This window comes from Mustela putorius, unplaced genomic scaffold, assembly GCF_011764305.1.
Source record: "Mustela putorius furo isolate JIRA1106 unplaced genomic scaffold, ASM1176430v1.1 tig00003853_pilon_pilon_pilon, whole genome shotgun sequence".
NCBI classification, from domain to species: Eukaryota; Metazoa; Chordata; class Mammalia; order Carnivora; family Mustelidae; genus Mustela; species Mustela putorius.
The window spans coordinates 17,121,434-17,141,174 of NW_025422005.1; the positions used below are offsets into that span (position 1 = coordinate 17,121,434).

Consider the following 19,741-nt stretch of genomic DNA (forward strand, 5'->3'; position numbering starts at 1 on the left):
TGGAGCTAAGCAGAGCCCATTTGGGGTTTGTCATTTACCACGTTCCAGCTAGTTGCTCAGCCTCTTGGAGCCTTGCCTTCTCCCTCCTGAAGAAGCCTCACAAGATTGCTGGCGGGTGGCGGGTGTAAGAGTAACACAGAGCTGGGCCCACCCACCTAGAAGGCAAGGAGCAGATCTCCCAGCCCCACCCTGCCGTGGCGGTGTGGGTTTTATTTATTTATAATTTAATCAATCCAGACTTAATCCAGTCAGTGTTCCTCCTTCCTCACCGCCTGCCCTCCTCCCCTTTCTCTCTGTAGTGTCCGGCCCTGGCAGTTCCAGGCCCACTGCCTTTGGTGTACATATTTTTTTTTTTTTAAAGAAAGTTGATTTTTTTTTTCTCCTTCTCTCTCTCTCTTTTTTTTTTTTTTAAGATTTTATTTATTTGACACAGAGAGAAAGAGATCACAAGTAGGTAGAGAGGCAGACAGAGAGAGAGGGGGAAGCAGGTTCCCTGCTGAGCAGAGAGCCTGATGTGGGGCTCGATCCCAGGACCCTGAGATCATGACCTGAGCTGAAGGCAGAGGCTTTAACCCACTGAGCCACCCAGGTGCCCCTGGTGTACATATTTTTGAACAACTTCCTTCCAAGGGCATTTTCAGCAAAGACTGCAACCACATTCTGAGTTCCGGGGGCTGAAGGCACAGGTGCACTTACATTTCCTAAGCACCAGTGTGCTCTTCTGTGAAATGTATCGTGAGGATTAATAAAGATGACATTATTGGTCGATAGTTCTCTGCCAGGTATGTTCATACACAATCTCAATCTACAAGACAGTGGTGCTGGGAGGTGAAGCTTGCATGCCGCTCTGTCAGTATTCACTGAGTGCCTACTGTGCTCTAAATACTGTTTCAGCCACAGCAATGCCTCATGGAATTTACACGATGGGAAGAGATTATAAACACATGAAGCCCTAAATTAGGTAATTTCAAATTGCGATAAATGCTCTAACAAAAATCAAGAGCTAAGAAGAGGCATTTAGGCTACTACCTAGATACAGTTTATATAAATTCATACTGTATAAAAATATCAAAGTATATACATGTTACTTTAAATTTTTTAGGGTAGTTTCTTTTCCTGGGAAATACAGAGTCTCCGCGGACTGCTCTCTATGGCCATTACAGAATGCTGCTCAGCCCTCATAGACAGAGAGCCTCAGAGAGTTTCTGGGCCTGGTATTCTTACATTGTTAGTGGAGGGTTTAATCCACCTTCAAGGCAGTCTGTGAGAGGTGTGGATTTCCAATCTTAGACCATTTCCTGGAGGGGGCTCTCCACTTGCATTGCTGTATTTGAGGAAGGCAGATCCAGCCTGTGAAACCAAGAAAGATGCCATCCCGAAGTACATAACCAGCTGAGCATGTTCGAAGGATGTGGAACAAAGATGAATGTAGTCAATTCAGAAAAAAATGAGCCATTGGGGAAGAAAACAGTGGCTACAGCTGTGCAGAATGAAACTGCCCAGATGGAGGGTTTTATATTCTCCTTTACTGCAGAATGCAATATTCTCTTAACCAAAGCAATGAATTTCCCCCAATAATTGCTCCTTTAAAAAAAAGGGGGGGGAACCCTACTGTATACCAGTTGCTTAACATAACACATTAATAAACTTCACACGAAATATATAAAGTAGGAGGAAACAGTCTCTGCCAATGTAGGGAACCTGACCGGGAGCCACTGTTAGCACTTCTAGAGTTGGGAACTGGGGCTCAGGTTGTCACCAAGCGTCACCCCTCCATCCTTTACACTCACCATCCAGCCAACCTCAGATGCTGCTTCCCTAGTAAGATAGAGTGGCAGGACCCACAACAGGAGAGGTGCAAGGGGGAGCCCTCCATCCATCAGTCGTCCTCCCTCAACACACGGTTCAGCCCATGGAACCTCCCCTAACCGTTCCATGAAAAGCAAGGACTCCTCTCTGCTGTTGAGGACAGGATATTTGGGTGTTTTTGTTTGTGTATTTGTTTTTCAGTGTTTTAAATGACTCCAGTACCAGTCAGCCCAAAATTGCTCTTTTCCAAAATTAAAATACCTTTAAGTTATTTTCATGATGGGGCACCTGGCTGGCTCAGTTGGTAGAGCATATGACTCTGGATATTGGGGTTGTAAGTTCAAGCCCCACGTTGAGTGTACAGATGACTTAAAAATAATAAAATCTTTAAAAAAATCTATTTTCATTATAAAAGCAGACCCTACTTGTTGCAAAAACTCAAAGTGTGCCTAGCAGAAGATTCCCATCTTTCTCCCACAGTATAACCTTAAATTGCCTTCTGGGCAGAATAAGATGGGTCTTTTAATTCCTCTCACGGGGTATCTATAGTATAGGTAAGAGAGCTAGGGAGTCCCCCAAAAGTTTTCAGATAATAATCTGGGCTGGTCTTAGTTTAATAATAATTAGTTCAGTTTTCAACAAACCTTCATGGAATGTCACCTGTGTGTTTGGGTGTTGCTGATCTAAGATGGACAAAATAGCCTCTGGCTTTAGGGAACTCATTCTGGTTTTTTTTTTTTTTTTTAAAGATTTTATTTATTTATTTGACAGAGATTACAAGTAGGCAGAGAGGCAGGCAGAGAGAGAGGAGGAAGCAAGCTCCCTGCTGAGTGGAGAGCTCGATGTGGGGCTCGATCCCAGGACCCTGGGATCAGAACCCAAGCTGAAGGCAGAGGCTTTAACCCACTGAGCCACCCAGGCGCCCCTCATTCTGGTGTTCAACACCCTGTATAAACCAAGGATTGCAATGGTAATCCCTAGTGAACATATGCAGAATACCATTTTTAGGACGGGTTCAAAACTTTCTCTTTAATCAGAATGACACATAATTTACTAACCAGAGAAGTATTGATATATTCAAGCACAAGAGTTCTTTACTTTGCAGGTAAGCCTGGCCTGGGCTGGCACAGACGGGGCAGAGGAGTGGGGTGCGCCCTTCCCAGTCATCCCTAGCAGCATGCATTGTTTCTTTTCAGTCTGGTTGTTGAGATCTCCCTAGGTAACATGCGCAAAAATGTTCCATGTGCTCCAAGTATATGCCAGGTCGGTTAGTCAGCAATTCTGCTTCAAGAATCGGCCTGTTTTTTTTTTTTTTTTTTTTTTTGTTACACCAATGGTACGTTTTCAAAATGGGAGGAATTTAAAATATAAAAGCATTTGCTGTGGAGAAGAGGGAGACTCAAGGACCAGGACCAGAATCCAAGTCTCCTCACACGGAATTTGATGTCTTTTCTGTTACACCCCACGATTGAGTCCTAGGGCATCAAGTGGGTGGTCATTAATCTTGTATGGACTTTTTATCCAGTATTGATTATATCATCTCTATTGTGCTGTGCAGCAGATTTAATACTGAACAGGTTGGTCACTGCACTTGAGAAACAGAAGAATCAGTTGATTCTGAAAGGGGTCAGTTGCAGAGGGAGGGATGCCAGGCTGAGGGGTGGGAGCACAGCTGGGAGGGCTTCTCGGCATAGTGAGTGAATGAAAGCTCATTCGAAGAAACTATATATGTATATATATAGAGAGAGTGCCTACTATATATATATATATATATATATATGTATATATATATATATATATTTATTTTTTTCCCCCTCCTTTGCCCATAACTGGGATCTGGAAGAATCTCTGGGCTTTTTCCCTCATTGGGCTAGAGGGTGAGAGGTCAGGCTAAGTACATTGCCAAGTTGCTGCTGGAGATTGGATTAGGATCTAATCTGATCTAATTAATCCAGATGTAATCAATGCTGACATTTTTAGTTTTCAACTGTTTCCTTGTTCTTTTACTAGTAATTATAGTATTATTTAGTGCTTCTAGGATGATGTCTTGGGCTGGTGTGATTCGGGCCCAAGGAAACAGTCATTCATCCGTTCACTCAAGATGTTTTTATTTGGCACCTATGTACCGACACTATTCTGGGGGAAAGTGAGACACATAGACACAGGCGGTCACTATTATCTCACGCAGCTAGGCTGTTTGACTTTTGACAAATTCCTTTCTCCTTCTGGCCCTCAATATCAGAGATGGGCCAATTCAGAGATGGGCCCTCACAGTGGACCTAAACCATTTAGATTCAAATTCCAAGTTCATCTCTTTCCCGTTGGGTGACCACATACAGGTTAACTGGGGCTCCCGAGCCTGTTTCCTCATCTGTAAAACGGGGACAACAGAACTCATCTCACCCTGCGCTCAGGGTGAAATAAGACAGCCCAGCCACTGGCGCTCCGTGCGCTCCGCCCGGGTGGTCGCTGCGGTTCCCCTCGGCCCGCTCCCTGCGGGCGGGCGGACCCCAGACCCGCTGACAGGTGGGGGGCAGGGCGTGGCGAGGGCAGGACTGATAGAGCCAGTGTCCGGCGCGGGGGCCGCATTCGGTCTTGACCGCGGCGAGGTCCGCTCGGCGTGAGCTCCGAGCGCCGAGGACCGAAGCTCGGCGGTCCGGCGGCGGCTAGCGCGGAGCCGGCGCGCCCGCACCACGCGTCCCAGCTCCTCGCGAGCGGCCGCGGAGAACCCGGTCCCCCACCCTCGGACACCCGCCTCCCCCGGCCCCGGGGGCGGGGCCTGCAGCCGGTCGCCCCCTCCCTCTCCCGCGCCCGGCGCCCCCCGCCCCGCCCCGCCGCCGCCGAGGCCCGGAAGGGGCCAGTCGCTTCCGTCTCCGCCGGGGATGCACGGAGGGCGGAGCTGCGGCCCGAGGACGCGACGCGAGCCCAGTTCCGGCGAGGAGGCCGCGCCAGTGACAGCGATGGCGGCGGAGTCGGCGCTCCAAGTTGTGGAGAAGCTGCAGGCGCGCCTGGCCGCGAACCCGGACCCGAAGAAGGTGAGAGAGTGCGCAGCGCGGAGCGGGCCGGGCGTTGGCCGCGGCGCGGCCCCCTAACGGTCGCGGGCCCGGGCGCGGCCCCTTCCCGACTGGCCCGGGCCGCGGGGGCTCGGACCCGGAGCCAGGCCCCGCCGGGCTGCGGCCTGGGTCGGCAAGTTCGCGGCCATGGGCCGCTGCCCGCGCGGGGCCGGGGGGCGGGGGGCTCCCGGCGGGCCCGGGATGGGGGCGCCCGCGGGCTCCCGGCGGCTGCGGCGCGCCCCGTGCGGACGCGGCGGGCCTCCCGGGCCCCCGGAGCCGCTCCCTCGGCGTCCCGGGCCAGCTGCTTCCCGCGGGCGAGCCCGCTGGAGCTGGTCCTCGCCCTGCGAGACGCGCCTGCTGGCTTGGTGTCTTCGGATGTTCGTCCGAGGAGAGGGAGCGGGTTCTGCTGTGCTCCGGTGGAGTCTAGGCTCGGAGTGCGGTCCTGCGTCTCGGAGAGACGTTTTTAGGGCTTTCCGACTTGATCGCGGAACGTGGACCTTTTCGCTTTCTCAGTAGATCCCTTTCACAACAAAACAGAATAAACCTCACGTCCCCTAGCTGTACGTACACCTTAAAACTTGGGTTGCAGTCGGAACAACCAAAACAAAAAAGGTTAGAAGTTGCAGTTCGACTTCCTTTCGGCCTTGATAGAAAGGTAAGAGCTACCTTTTCTCGTTGCTGCGAGTGATGGGCAACCATTTTTAATTGTACTCCAATTTTTTTTTTTTAAACTGTTTTTGTTAAGTTGAACGCTTTCCTCTTCCTTCCCGACTTTGTTTTATCCAGCTTCTCGGTGTCTGGATGTTAAGAATTTTTTCTTTTACCGAAATACACTGGTGAAAACACTTAGGTGTTAGACATTCTCTGGGAGCACTCTGGCTCAGTGTGCACTTGGGAGAGAGTTGGATCTCTGAGCCCCAGCGTGCCTTCTGAAGAGGAAGTAATGGAGGGAGCCAGACGAGGTGAAGCGGCGGTGAGATTTGAGTTCTCATCCATTTACCAGACATGGACGTTTTTTTGCTCCATCTGTTTAAACAGCTCACTCACCTCTTCCTAGAACCCAAGTCAGAGGGGGAAGGCCAGGCTTATAGGAAGTGCTCCGTTGATATTAATCACCAATCTTTACAGGGTTTTTGTTTGTTTGTTTCCTGAAGGGCTCCTTTCTCTCTTCACCTTGTTCCCAGCCTGTCATAGATGAGGTTTTCCCACTCCACTTCTAAAGGCTGTGCAAAGCATCTCACCATCAGGCCACTTTTTAACTCTTCTCGTGGATAACTAGAGCCACTTCTTCAGGAAGCCATTTTAGTTTTAAATCTGAAAACTTAAATGCTTCATTCTTTGTTATATATTTCATTGCAGCTCCAGTACCTAGTAGCCAGACACATTTACAAGTTTCTTTTTACAATAACCCTTTGTGGAATCTAATAAATGGTTATTACTTTTTTTCTAAAAGATTTTATTTATCAGAGAGAAAGTGAGAGAGAGAGAGAGAGAGCCTGCACAAGCAGGGGGAACAGCAGGCAGAGCAGGCAGAGGAAAAAGCAGGCTCCCTGGAGAGTGAGGAGCCCAATTCAGGACTTGATCCCAGGCCCCTAGGATCATGACCTAAGCTGAAGGCATTCGCTTAAATGACTGAGCCACCCAGCATCCCAGTGGTCATTATTTTTGAGCACTGGTTGGTTTTCCTTAACACTGTAGGTTTGTGACTGATTTTTAAAACCTTAAAGCAGTATTATGTTCTACTCCCTCCCCTACCAGTCTGGTCTTTAATACTATAAGTTAAAAAAAAAAAAAAAAAGGATCAGGTAGTATCTATAGTCATTTTCCCATTACAGTTTAAATTTTGAAGTAGTCTTTCTAGTAATTGATGTGCATGAGATTTCAAATTAGGAAAAGGTTCGTTGGGATTTCATCCTACTTGAATTATTAGTGATCATTATGACTGCTTGGGCTTTCACTTGCCAGGGAGCAAATCCTCCTAAACTTCTGGTTTTGCGCTATAAAGATGAGAAAATGTTGGGAGATCGTTTTTGCAAAGAGCACAGTAGTTGACATTCAGAAGTGAGCTAACTGCAGAGGGAAAACTGCAAGCTGGCACACCGGCTTTCTTCTCAGCCTTGTTTTAACCCAACAAGCTCCCACAGGTTGTTCTTGAAATTACAAGATGATTATATGGCAGTAATGAATTTGCAACTAACTCGTGATTTCAAACCATTATTAGCCAAAGGGTTGATTCCAGACCTATGTTCGTGGATTTCCTTGATTTAAGTGTCAGCATTTAACTGTGGCTTTGTTTTAGCTCGAAGTCCATCAATGATCTGGACTTACTTGGGGAAAAGGTATCAGACCAGGGTCACTTGGCTCCTACTCTTTAATTGGAAACCAGTTTTTATGGGTGGTAGAGTTACTTGCCCTGTGTTATATTTTGAATGTGAAAACTAGGAGGAACACAGTTTGATAGCAAGTGGAGAACAAGGGGTCAACATTAGGAACATCTTTTGCTCTTTGGGTTGAAGGAGTGCAAAGGACACGTGAGATTCCTGAGCATGTACCATCCATGCCAATGTTTGGCATTTCTCAATGAGCTGTTAGCAGTTCTTGCAAACTCTGCAAGAGTTTGGTCCCTTGGTTTGATAACAGCAAGTTCCCACCTACCTGAAGATGCGCACAGTGCTTTTTACCTTGTTATTGCTTTGTACTTTCTTGAACCTCTTTGAAAATAGAGAGGCTCTGAAGCCCTTTTTCTCTTATGTTGTGCTAAGTCACTTTGAAATCTCTAGGGTTTTAGTTTTGTCTGCTTTCAAGTCCCCCTCACTAACTCAAAGCAAAGTAGAAAGGCAGCATTTATGTTACCAATTAGTGTTGGGCTTTGAGATGAACACTTCCTCCATGACTTTTGGCCCCTCCTTAAATGCTGGCTTTGTAGAGGTCCTGGGACAGAGTCCCATGGTGACCTCCTTTACTCTGTGGACTCTAAACCATCCAGCAGTGTAATACTGAGGAAGAGCTCCTCTGCTTTGTTTCCAGGCACATGAGCTCCTGTTCTATTTTCTTTTCCTATTTTCTAAGGATAGTGTTGTGCTGGATGTTTCTCCCGTCTTTGTAGTTCATGCTGTTGTGGACACACCTGACTTACTAACTCGTTCGTCAAGTTACCAAACCTTACTGGGCTTTTTCAGTATCTGAAATGGGGAGAAAAATATTCACTTTCTCGAATTGGCTAATGAGGATGACATAAGGTAACGCATGTAAGTCACAGACACACAGTAGTCACAAATAGTTCACAGACACAGTAGGTAGTCTATAAATGGCTTCCAGGGAATGGCATTAGCGGAATCAGCCATTTTTAACCTTTACAGTGATCCTAAATTTTCCTCTAAGAAAAGGAATTGGCGTTCATTTTTGCACCCATAGCTTGAGTGACAAGAAACACATACATTTTATCCTGAGTTGGTTGGTGGTGGTGATCAGATTTGAAGTGGAGGATAATTTTCATTCAGCTATGAAGGTGAAACTCCCTGGATATACTACTTGGCTTCTCATTTGTTCCCAGCCAAACGAGATTATCACTTGTGATCCAATTGCTCTGCCTAGAGATGAAGTTCAGTAATTATTGAAGTAGAATGACCAGAAAAACATATTTGCTACTCCACCTAATAGCAATATGGCATACTAATTATAGCCCAGGCTGCACATGGAAAAAGAACAGATCTTGTTATCTAGTGCTTTAAATGTAAAAGTAGTCACAGTTAATCTGTTTTGAACTATTTGTACTTTGCACCATTCCTTGAATGGTAAGTATGTTTCTACACATGTAAACATTTCCTGAAAAGAGGCATAGTCAGTCAGGACTTTGGGTAGGAATGGAGTAAGTAGGAATTAGCTGGGGACTGTCTGGGTGATGATCAAGGGTAGACATTTGAAGAGCTCACAGTTGATGAATGAAATGATTAATAATCATGTATTTAAAAAAAAAAAAACAACTTTAGTGAACTTTTCTAGTGTTCCAGGCACTATGGCCAAGGACTGCACGTGGTTTGTCTCTGAATCCTCACAGTTTGTAAAGTTGTAAAGAGACAGGATCATTTCCTATTTTGCAGATGAAGTGACTGAGGTTCAAGCTGGTTAATGATTTGCACAAAATCACCAGCAGGGAGATGACAGGACCAAACTGAAGCCTGTCTCTGACTCCGGAACTCTGTTTCAACAGCTCTGCACTCCTGATTTTGACCTAGTTTTACGACTCTAGAAAGGAAATGTGGCCAATCCCAGATCACTTTTCTAATCTACCCAGACATTTTGTGTTCACAATTTGTACCAGCAAACCTCTGATTCCGCCAACTTGAAATTGGTCTTGAAATTCCCACTTGTATCAAAAAAATAAAAACAAAAACAAACCCCAATTCTGTTAAACTGTGACTCTTCCTGGAAACAGGACACCCTTTTCCTAGAGAAACCTCTTCTCCTTTTCACTTTCCTCTGTGGTGGGTCCACAGGTGATTTCCCTAAATTAACATGTTTCTCAGAAATTCTGTCTCCTCTGGAGCAATGATAGTTGTTGATGACTTTTATTAGAGTTGGTAGCTTTGGGTCTCTAAGTCCTACCTCCCCTCACCCCTCACCCTCCATACCCTCCCCGATGTTACATAGTAGTTGAAAGCGGGGAATCTAAAGCCACAGACCTGAGGACCTCTGGCCCTTCTTGCATCCTGGGGCAAGTAACTTAATTTCTCTGAGCCTGTTTTCATGCTTGTAAAATAGAGATAATAATCATACTTATTACTGTACAACACACAGAACCCAGTAAGCACTTAACCATCGTATTATTTGTTCCAGTGAATGATTATGAGGTTATAGAAATTAACATTTATTTTGGGCGCCTGGGTGGCTCAGTGGGTTAAGCCGCTGCCTTCGGCTCAGGTCATGATCTCAGGATCCTGCATCGGGATCCCGCATCGGGATCTCTGCTCAGCAGGGAGCCTGCTTCCCTCTCTCTCTCTCTGCCTGCCTATCTGTCTACTGTGAACTCTGTCAAATAAATAAATAAAATCTTTAAAAAAAGAAAAGAAATTAACATTTATTTTATTCTCTCTGCAGCTCTTGAAATATTTGAAGAAACTCTCCACCTTGCCTATTACAGTAGACATTCTTGCGGTAAGAAGTGTTAGATATTATATAACTATATTCCATCCCCCTCCCACTGGAGAGATTGTACAATAAGTTTAAAAGCATGGGCTTTGAAAGCGAAAGAAACCAGACACAAGGCCACGTATTGTATGGTTCTATTTAGGTGAAATGTCCAGAATAGGCAGATCCATAGACGGATGGTAAGGGGTGGGGGAAGTGGGGAGGAACAGCATTTCTTTTTAGGGTTATGGAAATGTTCTGGAACTAGTAGTCATCGTTGTGCAATATTGTGTCTTGGAAACCAATAAACTATATACTTTAAAAAGGTTAAAGTGAGCTTTGCGCAGTGACATTACAGCCAATGAGGTTTATCTACGGTGTGATTACTGCTAATTGAAAATAAAATGGTTAAAATGATGGATTTTATCTTAAATTTTAAAAAAAAATTTAGCTTTGGCATCAACTGGTCCTAGATTCAGATCCAAGTTCTATGACTTTAGGCTGTTCTTCCATGTCAAACAGACCAGATTCCTGCCTCACAGAGTTACTGTGAGGACTCGTGAGATTTGTAGGCAGAAGCTCTCCGATCAGTGCCTGACACTTGCTGGAATCACTCTTGTTATTTATTGTTATAGTTGTAGAAGTGTTTTAGTATACTGTTTTCCACTTCTGAGGTTGGTGTGCTTTGCTACTGTGTGTCATTAGAGGTTTGAGGCGTAAACACAAAGTAATTTTGTACTAAGACTTGCAAGGTATGTTTTAGGAAGGAGTTTCTCCAAGCAAGGAGCCTTATTTCCTTAGAAAGTTGTTGAGTGAAGTTCTACAACCCTGTAACAATTCTTTTGTCAAATCTGCAGGAGACCGGAGTTGGGAAAACAGTAAATAGCTTGCGAAAACACGAGCATGTTGGAAGTTTCGCCAGGGATCTGGTGGCCCAGTGGAAGAAACTGGTTCCTGTGGAACGGTGAGAACAGTATTCTGTAGGTTTGTTCAACTTCATGATTAAATCTGGTACTTGGAGTGTTTATAGACCCTTCTTATTTAAAATATTTATTTTGGGGGTGTCTGGGTGGCTCAGTCCGTTAAGTGTCTGACTCTTGGTTTCGGCTCAGGTCATGCTCTCAGGGTCCTGGGATTGAGCCCCATGTCTTTCCAGCTCTGTGTTCAGCACGAGTCTGCTGGAGATTATCTCCCTCTCCTCCCTCTGCTCCACCCCTGCTCATGCTCTCTCACTCTCTCTAAAACAAATAAAATCTTTAAAAACAAATAAATAAAATATTTATTTTGCCTTGATTATAAAAGTAATCAGTGATCATTACAGGATTTTAAAAAATACAAAAAAATAGAAATTAGAATAAAAATTTCTTACAGTTCTGCCATCCAAACATAAGCATTATTAACGTTTTGATATGTTTCTTTCTACCTTCTTTTTATTTATTTTTAATTAAATTTATTTATTTTTTTTTTTAAGATTTTATTTATTTATTTGACAGAGAGAAATCACAAGTAGATGGAGAGGCAGGCAGAGAGAGAGAGAGAGAGGGAAGCAGGCTCCCTGCTGAGCAGAGAGCCCGACGCGGGACTCGATCCCAGGACCCTGAGATCATGACCTGAGCCGAAGGCAGCAGCTTAACCCACTGAGCCACCCAGGCGCCCCTAAATTTATTTTTTTAAGATTTTTATTTATTTGAGAGAGCAGAGAGCTGGATTTGGGGCTTGATCTAGAACCCCAGGGATCATGACCTGAGCTGAAGGGAGGCGCTAAATCTACTGAGCCACTCAGGCCCCCTACCCTCTTTGTAAAAGACATTTTTATATAGTTGTGAACGAACTATATAAACCACCACTCCTTTTTTTAGGTAACAAGTTAAATATGTCCCCATGTTGAAATTCTCTTTTTCCAATTTTTTAAAAGATTCTATTTATTTGAGAGAGCATGAGCAGGGGCAGAGGGACAAGCAGACTTCTTGCTGAGCAGAGAGCCCCATACAGAGCTTGATCCCAGGACCCTGGAATCATGGTCTCAGCCCAAGGCAGACATTTAACTAACTGAGCCACCCAGGCTCCTCTGTGTTGAAAATTTTTTAAACGTTTTTCATGTCCTCAAGATATTTGATCTTGGGGCACCTGGGTGGCTCAGTTGTTGAGCATCTGCCTTAGGCTCAAGTCGTGGTCCCAGGGTCCTGGGATCAAGCTCCGCATCGGGCTCCCTGCTCATTGGGAAGCCTGCTTCCCCCTCTCCCACTCCCACTGCTTGTGTTCCCTTTCTCACTGTGTCTGTCTCTGTCAAATAAATAAAATGTTAAGGGAAAAAAAAAAAGATATTCGATCCTTTTGTCCTGCAGTTAAATGCATCATTTTCTGTTTTTTTAATTATTTGAATTTTCCCAGTCTCAAACCTTAGTTGAGTATCTTTGAGCAGGATCCATTCATCCTCTTCCCAAGACCTTGTTTCTAACTCTGCATCTTTTTCATCTCTTTTTGTGAGTTCAGGTTCTGTGACTTTGTCCTCTGAACAAGGATTACACTGAGATTTATATCTGCTCTGTTTACTTTTTTTTTTTTTTTTAATTGTAGAAACACTGAGCCTGATGAACAGGACTTTGAGAAGAGCCATTCCCGAAAGCGCCCCAGGGAAGCAGTTCAGAAGGAGGAGGAGATAGAGGGAGACGACCAGGAAAACTGGAAAGCCTCCAGTAGCCAATCCTATAGCCCTGATCACAGGCAGAAAAAACACAGAAAACTCTCAGAACCCGAGAGAACTCACAAAGTGTCCCACGTTCCAGAGAGGAGAGATGAGAGAAAGAGGTGCCACAGAGTGTCACCGGTTTATTCTTCAGACCACGAATCTTCTGATTATGGCCATGTTCAGTCCCCTCCATCGTCTGCCAGTCCCCATCAGATGACCGTGGACCATTACAGATCCTTGGAGGAGGACCACGAGCCCTTTGTTCCACACCAGAAACCTGGGAAAGGCCATAGTAATGCCTTTCAGGACAGACTGGGGATTAGTCAGGACCGACACGTGGGGGATTCCCACGGGAAAGGGGCCGTGAGTCAGAACAAGGAGCACAGATCTTCTAAGGAAAAACGTCCAGTGGATGCTAGGGGAGATGGAAAGTTCTCTTTGAGCAAAGAGAAATCACACAAGGCCGTCTCCAGAGAGGAAAACCGAAGGCCACTCTCCGGGGATAGCACAAAGGAGAAGCCGCCCTCCGGCGGAGGCAAGAAGGAGAAGGAGAAGGAGGGCAGCTCCAAGAAGAAGTTTTTCCCAGCCTTGGAAGCTGCCTCAGACAACCACCTGAAAAACAAGCCAAAGCACAAAGATGCAGAGAAAACCAAAACGGACAAAAACAAGCAGAGTCTCGACAGCTTAGACATAGGAAAGGGGGCGGGAGACCCGCTGCCCAAGACGAAAGACCGGATTTCTAACAACCTAAAGACTTCAGAAGGGAAAGTAAAGTCTTCTCATTCAGACAGAAAGTCTGTGGGCTCCCTCGCCAAGGTCGAGGAGGCAGAGATGGAGGATGAATTTGAGCAGCCTACTATGTCTTTTGAGTCATACCTCAGCTATGACCAGCCCCGGAAGAAAAAGAAAAAGATTGTGAAAACTTCAGCCACCACTCCTGGAGAAAAAGGACTAAAAAAAAATGATTCGAAAAGCACGAATAAAAACTTGGACTCAGTTCAGAAATTACCTAAAGTGAATGAAAACAAGTCAGAGAAACTTCAGCCAGCTGGAGCCAATTCAGCCAAGCTGAAAAAGGTAAGCCCTTCCGCCACTTGGGGGCGTCCCAGCTGGAGCATCTGGCCATGTAGAGCTCCCAGGACCTATCCCGCCTCTGTTCAGCTTGGCTGGCTTTTACGCGGCTTGTTGAATTTCAGTTTCCAGGCCTCTCTGGCAGGGCAGCTAGCCGCCAAGGTGCGTATTTCCTGCATTTGTTCTATCATGCTGGGCCTGTCTCTCCACTTCTGCCTTCCGTGGTATCAGACCTAGTGGGCAGCCCCTCTCCGGCCTGGGTCTGCTTGTGAGGTTGTCTGCCTCGTCTGCACGGCTGGGAATGGGCTGTAAGGCAGAGAGCTGTGCTCTTAAATAGGGGCTGTCCACTCATGGTCTTGTCTTTGCAGGTCCCCATGGACGCCTTGCCAGTGTTGCCAGACCTCCCATTACCCATGATACAGGCCAATTACCGGCCACTTCCTACCCTGGAACTGATGTCCTCCTTCCCGCCAAAGCGAAAAGGTTAATCTTCTGCATCCTTCTTTAACTGGAAAAAGATTTTAACAATTTATTCACGATATCCTAAGATTTTGGTGCACTTAATAGCCTCCCCGGCTCTGGAGTTTGATGGCTTGGGTTTAAATCCCAGCTCTGGCTTCTACAGGTTCTATGAACTGGGGTAATAATTTCCTTAGACTTCAGTTTCATGTGCTAGGAGTGGGCACGGTAATGGTACCTGCCTCACAAGTCTCTTCAGTGGGTTAAAAGTGATGATGCTGGTAAAGCTCTTAACTTGGGTTTTCCCACATTTGGTAAATCTTTGCTGCACTGTTACTAGCTGCCCTTTATTCTATTACATTCTGTATGAGCTTTTTATCTTAAAAAAAAAAAAAGTTCTGAGCACAAGAATTAGAAGCCACCTAAGTGTGCCTCAGCAAGAGACAATCACTATAGTTCATCCACACAGTGGCCTCCTCTACAGCTGTGGTAAGTGTGGACAGACTTTGTCTGATAAAGGAAGATTTCTAGAATACGGTAAATGAAAGAACAAGGACAGTGGGTGTTATTGGTGAAAATGGAATAAAATGCACATTTGTTTATTTTTTCACTGACTTGGAGGAATACCCAAAACTGGTAGCATTGGTTGCCTTTGAGAAAGGGCACTGGGAAGCCGTGGAAGGGCGAGAGAGAGAGCTCTCCCTGCAGAGCTCAGTGCCCTTTGTAACGTGCAGTCCTGTCTTCCTTGCCCTGTAGCGCTGTCTTCACCCCAGGAAGAGGAGGAAGCTGGATTCACTGGACGAAGAATGAATTCTAAGATGCAGGTGTATTCTGGCTCCAAATGTGCCTATCTCCCCAAAATGATGACCTTGCACCAGCAATGCATCCGGGTACTTAAGAACAACATCGATTGTAAGTCACCTGCTTTTGTCCTGCTCTTAAATACATTGTGGCACTGGGACCTCACCACTGGGTTGCTTGGCCAATATTCAACACTTTGATCTTTGATTCTCTGCAGCCATCTTTGAAGTGGGTGGTGTCCCGTATTCTGTTCTTGAACCTGTTTTGGAGAGGTGTACGCCTGATCAGCTATACCGCATAGAGGAGTACAACCACGTGAGTATCCTGTTTGGGACAGGGAAGGCCATTTTCTGGCCCGTGTCTCCAGAACTAGCCTCGCCTCCGAGTCTGCAGTGGGTGAAGGGCAGGCAGCAGTGGTGGTTTCACTGTTCTGGGCAGGCTGGTTTGCCTGCAGGCAACATGCATATTTTTAGCACCTGCTCCTGGCATCCAATCAAGAAGGGCTTCAAAAGGAGCAGAGAAACACTGCCCACCCTTCCCTTGCTCAGTCACAGAGGGCAGGGGAGAATTTGGGCAGCACAGCCTTGGGAGCCAGGGCAAGGACAGAGCTTTGTGAACCAGGGACAGGCGTCTGGTGAATATAAAAGCACAGGGACACCTGGTGCCTCAGTTGGTTGAGCAGCCGACTCTTAATTGCAGCGCACATTATGATCTCAGGGATGTGAGCTCGAGCCCCATGTCGGGCTCTGTGCTACACATGGAGCCTGCTTGAGATTCTCTATCTGCCTCTGTCCCCTTCCCTCCCAACTTTAAAAAAAAAAGAAGAAAGAAAACACAGATTTGCTAGGAGTCTCCTAGAGACATCCCGGTGTGACCAAATGTCTTTCTTACTGTGCTGGGACACAGTCATTTGGTTGCTTTAGGGGGCTGTCTCCAGTTCTAGGGCTCATTTTGGATGTGTCATCATCTCAGTCCTCCCTGTCATGGTTTCCTAAAGGAATTGTCTTCTCTCACCCCACAGCCCCCAAAAGCAGCCAGTATAGCACCTCACATTTAACAGTTCTTAAATACGGTGATTTTTTTTTTTTTTCTAGAACCATGGTTTATTTTAATACAACACTACTACTGTGAAGACCAAAAAACCATGAGGAAGGTGGTCACCCCGAAGTGATTAAGATGGAAAAGGGCTGTGTCAGAGTGCTTGCATATAAATGATGCCCTGGTTCTGATTTTAGGTATTAATTGAAGAAACAGATCAATTATGGAAAGTTCATTGTCACCGAGACTTTAAGGAAGAAAGGCCTGAAGAGTATGAGTCATGGCGGGAGATGTACCTGCGGCTTCAGGATGCCCGGGAGCAGCGGCTGCGAGTGCTGACCAAGAATATCAGATCTGCACATGCCAATAAGCCCAAAGGTGATGGGCGAGGGGACCCCAGCAGGGCGGGGCAGGCTGGTGAAACATGGAGCCCTGGGCTCCTGTTGACCGCGGGGCCTTAGCAGGCCGGGCTGAGGTAGCCTCCAGGTCCTAAATCTGTCTTGCTCGTGCAGAAATGGGGCAGGGATAAGCTGTATTTTCTGCCACCACACATACTATCTAGAGGGATTTTCAGGGTTAATAATCCCCTGGCTTTGGGGGCACCTGAAGAGCCTTTATCTCTTAATAGCATAGATCAGTAAAACCACAGCAGCATCTCCACTCAAAAAGGAGGTACTGATGTCCCTATTTCTCATCAGGCCGACAAGCAAAGATGGCCTTTGTCAACTCTGTGGCCAAACCACCTCGTGATGTTCGACGGAGACAGGAGAAGTTTGGAACCGGAGGAGCAGCTGTGCCTGAGAAAATTAGGTAAGCTCTTGGCAGCTTTCGAGTTTCTGTGTGCTCGGGGGGAAAAGAGCCCAGGACCTTGTCATTCGGCCCTACAAGGCAGTCCAGGGGCAGGAAGTGATTCATTTTTGGGGTGAGAGCATGGCCTTGCGGAGTGGATTTTGGAGGCCGACCTTGGCCAGCTCAGCCCTTGACACTGCCCGCCGTCCCCACCTTCCCCCCAACCTCGGCCCACCCCAGGCCTGTGACTGCAGTGTTGGCCAGTAATTATTCCTGCTGCTCAGCGGGTTACGATGAAATGGAGATCAGGACACGGCTTCTGGGAGACACGCCCTTGGGCTTTCCCTTTCTCCATTTAAACAAACCACGTTCCTGGGGCTCCTGGTTGGCTCAGTCATTGGAGCATACGACCCCTGATCTCGGGGTCATGGACTTGGTAGAGATTACTTGAAAACAAAAGTAACAAGAGTAGAGCATGCTGCTGCGAGACTGCATGAGCTCAGTCGCACTAGCACTTTCAGATGGATGCCGCCCTCTCTGTGCCACCATCAGAAGCTGGGGCACGCGGGTTGGCTGCACAAAGCCAGCGGATGGGGTCTTCCTCAGATAGGCCAGCCCCAGGCTGCTGGTGCGGAGGGCAGATTTCTCACACTTGGGCCTAACCTGCTGGCGCTGTGTTGCAGGATCAAGCCGGCCCCGTACCCCTCGGGGAACAGCCATGCCCCATCGGCCAGCAGCAGCGGCAGCAACTTCAGTACCAGCCCGGAGGAGCCGGCCTACGACGGCCCAAGCACCAGCGGGGCCCACTTGGCTCCCGTGCTCAGCACTGTTTCCTACGATCCTAGGAAGCCGACTGTGAAGAGTAAGTAACTCGGGCTTCATGCTCAGGGATCTCAGAACCACTGTTTGAGGCTTTTGGGGTCCAGGCCGCTGCATCCTGCTCTGTGTGCTCAACAGGGTGAGGCTCTGCCCGCAGCTTCTCTAAATGGTGGTGCCTCCTTCCCCTGCTCTGTGCCTGATGCACGAGTAGCTTCCCGATAGCGATCTTAGTGAATATTCATTTTGGCACTCTGCCTTTTTTTTTTTAAACCAGAACATAAGTCTGTTCACCAGGCAATAACGTGGGGTTTATAACCACTACTGTTAACTGCTGAACGACCCTCTCTCTGGAGGGTGTATGACCTATAACCCCCAGCTTCCAAATATTTATTTTTTATATCTAGTTGCATGTATTTTGTGTTTTATTAAGTGTGTTATTACCATAGACTATGTCCAGTACTCTAAGGGGGTTTCCTCCCCTAAAAGCAGGCTTGTGTATTCACACCAGCGTCCCGGGGCGGGTAGAGGTCCTGGCGTGAGCTTTGGCTGTGCTCAGGTGAATCACTTAGGAGGGCATGCCAGCGTCCTTAGGTGGGCTCTACCTTGAGCTCCTCTTGGACCTGTTGTTGCCCTGGGTGGAGGCGACTGAGAGGGCTGCCTTTTGCTGGTTTGGGTGTTGGTGAGGCAGAGTGAAATTATGTCTGAGAACGGCCGTGAGAGTCAGGAGGCAGTGAATCCCAGTTCTGCCGCCTACTGCACAAGCCAGGGCTTGCTGAAGTGGTCGCAGGTAGAGCTGGGGATGGTTTCGGGTCCAGTGGGTGCTCTGGAAGCCGAGCTCTGTGCTGCTCTTCTGCTGTGCTGGGAGAGGAGAACCTCGTACCCCTTGTCCGCTGGTGCAGAGCCGGGAGCGGCAGGGCTTGGCCTTGACAGTGTGTGTCTAAACTATTTCTCTTCTCACAGAAATTGCCCCAATGATGGCCAAGACGATTAAAGCTTTCAAGAACAGGTTCTCTCGACGATAAACTGAGGACTCGCCTGGGAGACGAAACTGGCGGGGAGGAGTACCAGGACAGTGGGGGTTGGGAATGGAACTTCCACAGGAGACCAGGGTCTTTGCTTGGAGGCACCATTTGGTCTCAGAACCCAGCCCGACCCGCAGGTGTTGCCCCTGTGCGCGCCGCAGCCACTGCCTCCTGGCCTGGAGAACACTTCAGAATTCTGAAGAAGATGTGAAGCCTCAGTCTTACTGAGGATTTTAAGGTCAATTATACTTTTGTTGTTAATTAGCTTCTTTGTAAACTATAAGACATAGTTTTAATTAATAAATATTGCCCCCAGATTGTATTTATATTACCCCAGTATTTTTTTTTCTTTTTTCTTTTTTTTTTTTAGGTCCTCTACCATACACTTAGCCTTTTATTTTCAGAGTCCTTTATTATTAGATTAAAAACCTAGTGAAAGCCATTCCCCTGTCCCAGATCAGCCTCCCTACGTGGACTCTGGTCCAGAGGGAGGGCTGGGCGTCCTCAGAGCCTGTGTAGTGCCTGCTGCACAGAGGGCCAAGAGTGGGTCCTGGGCTGCCTGTCCTGGAGGGGCGCCTCGATATAGAGACCGGAAGTGTTCAAGGCAGACCCCTCACCTCTGAGGCCCTTCTCAGTGTTGCTTTGAGTTCCTATGCAGGTGCATCTCTTTCTTCTTCATTAAATAGTATTTATTAAAGGAGGTTATTTGTAAAGGTCTAGAGTCTTTGCCCTATCCTTTTTGCCAGTTCCCACTTTTTAGAGGCTCACTAGAGGACACAGAGCCTTGGGGGATCGATTTGCACAGAACCCCAACATTTTTACGATTTACAATTTCTGATTCAAAACTTTAGGTCCTCCCCTGTTTTTCCTTCTCCCCCCAGCAGGGGGAGCACACATGGCAGGGCTTTCTGTGCCCCTACCCCCCATTCAACTAAGTCTAAGAAGCCAGCACTTTAATCTCCTGTTCCCTGTGAACTGCTAGCAGAAGTGAGTGGTTTTAAAAGTTGTAATGCTGTGTTCAAAATTGGTTTTGTTTTGCCTTTCTTTAAAAGATAAGATCATGT

General features: G+C 47.0%; 1 protein-coding gene and 1 long non-coding RNA gene across 2 annotated transcripts in view; one reads left to right on the forward strand and one right to left on the reverse strand.

Moving 5' to 3' along the window:
- The window catches only part of LOC123387307, a 56,244-nt gene that overhangs the window by 14,112 nt on the left and 22,391 nt on the right, over window positions 1-19,741 (reverse strand). The gene's annotated exons all lie outside the window — the stretch shown is intronic.
- Window positions 4,642-19,390, forward strand: ELOA (elongin A). Its single transcript, XM_045063949.1, has 11 exons — window positions 4,642-4,844; window positions 9,960-10,016; window positions 10,847-10,953; window positions 12,567-13,755; window positions 14,118-14,232; window positions 14,965-15,120; window positions 15,227-15,324; window positions 16,245-16,425; window positions 16,746-16,857; window positions 17,520-17,698; window positions 18,616-19,390. Exons 1-11 carry the CDS (start codon window positions 4,692-4,694, stop codon window positions 18,675-18,677), a joined length of 2,409 nt encoding a protein of 802 aa, XP_044919884.1. The 5' UTR covers window positions 4,642-4,691; the 3' UTR covers window positions 18,678-19,390.

What these genes read in the sequence shown, in the direction of transcription:
- ELOA (XM_045063949.1), top strand. Translation starts at nt 4,692, where the DNA reads ATGCACGGAGGGCGGAGCTGCGGCCCGAGGACGCGACGCGAGCCCAGT. An exon ending in TTACAGTAGACATTCTTGCG is followed by an intron (nt 10,017 to 10,846) that starts GTAAGAAGTGTT and finishes TCAAATCTGCAG; the next exon opens with GAGACCGGAGTTGGGAAAAC. An exon ending in TAGGAAGCCGACTGTGAAGA is followed by an intron (nt 17,699 to 18,615) that starts GTAAGTAACTCG and finishes CTCTTCTCACAG; the next exon opens with AAATTGCCCCAATGATGGCC.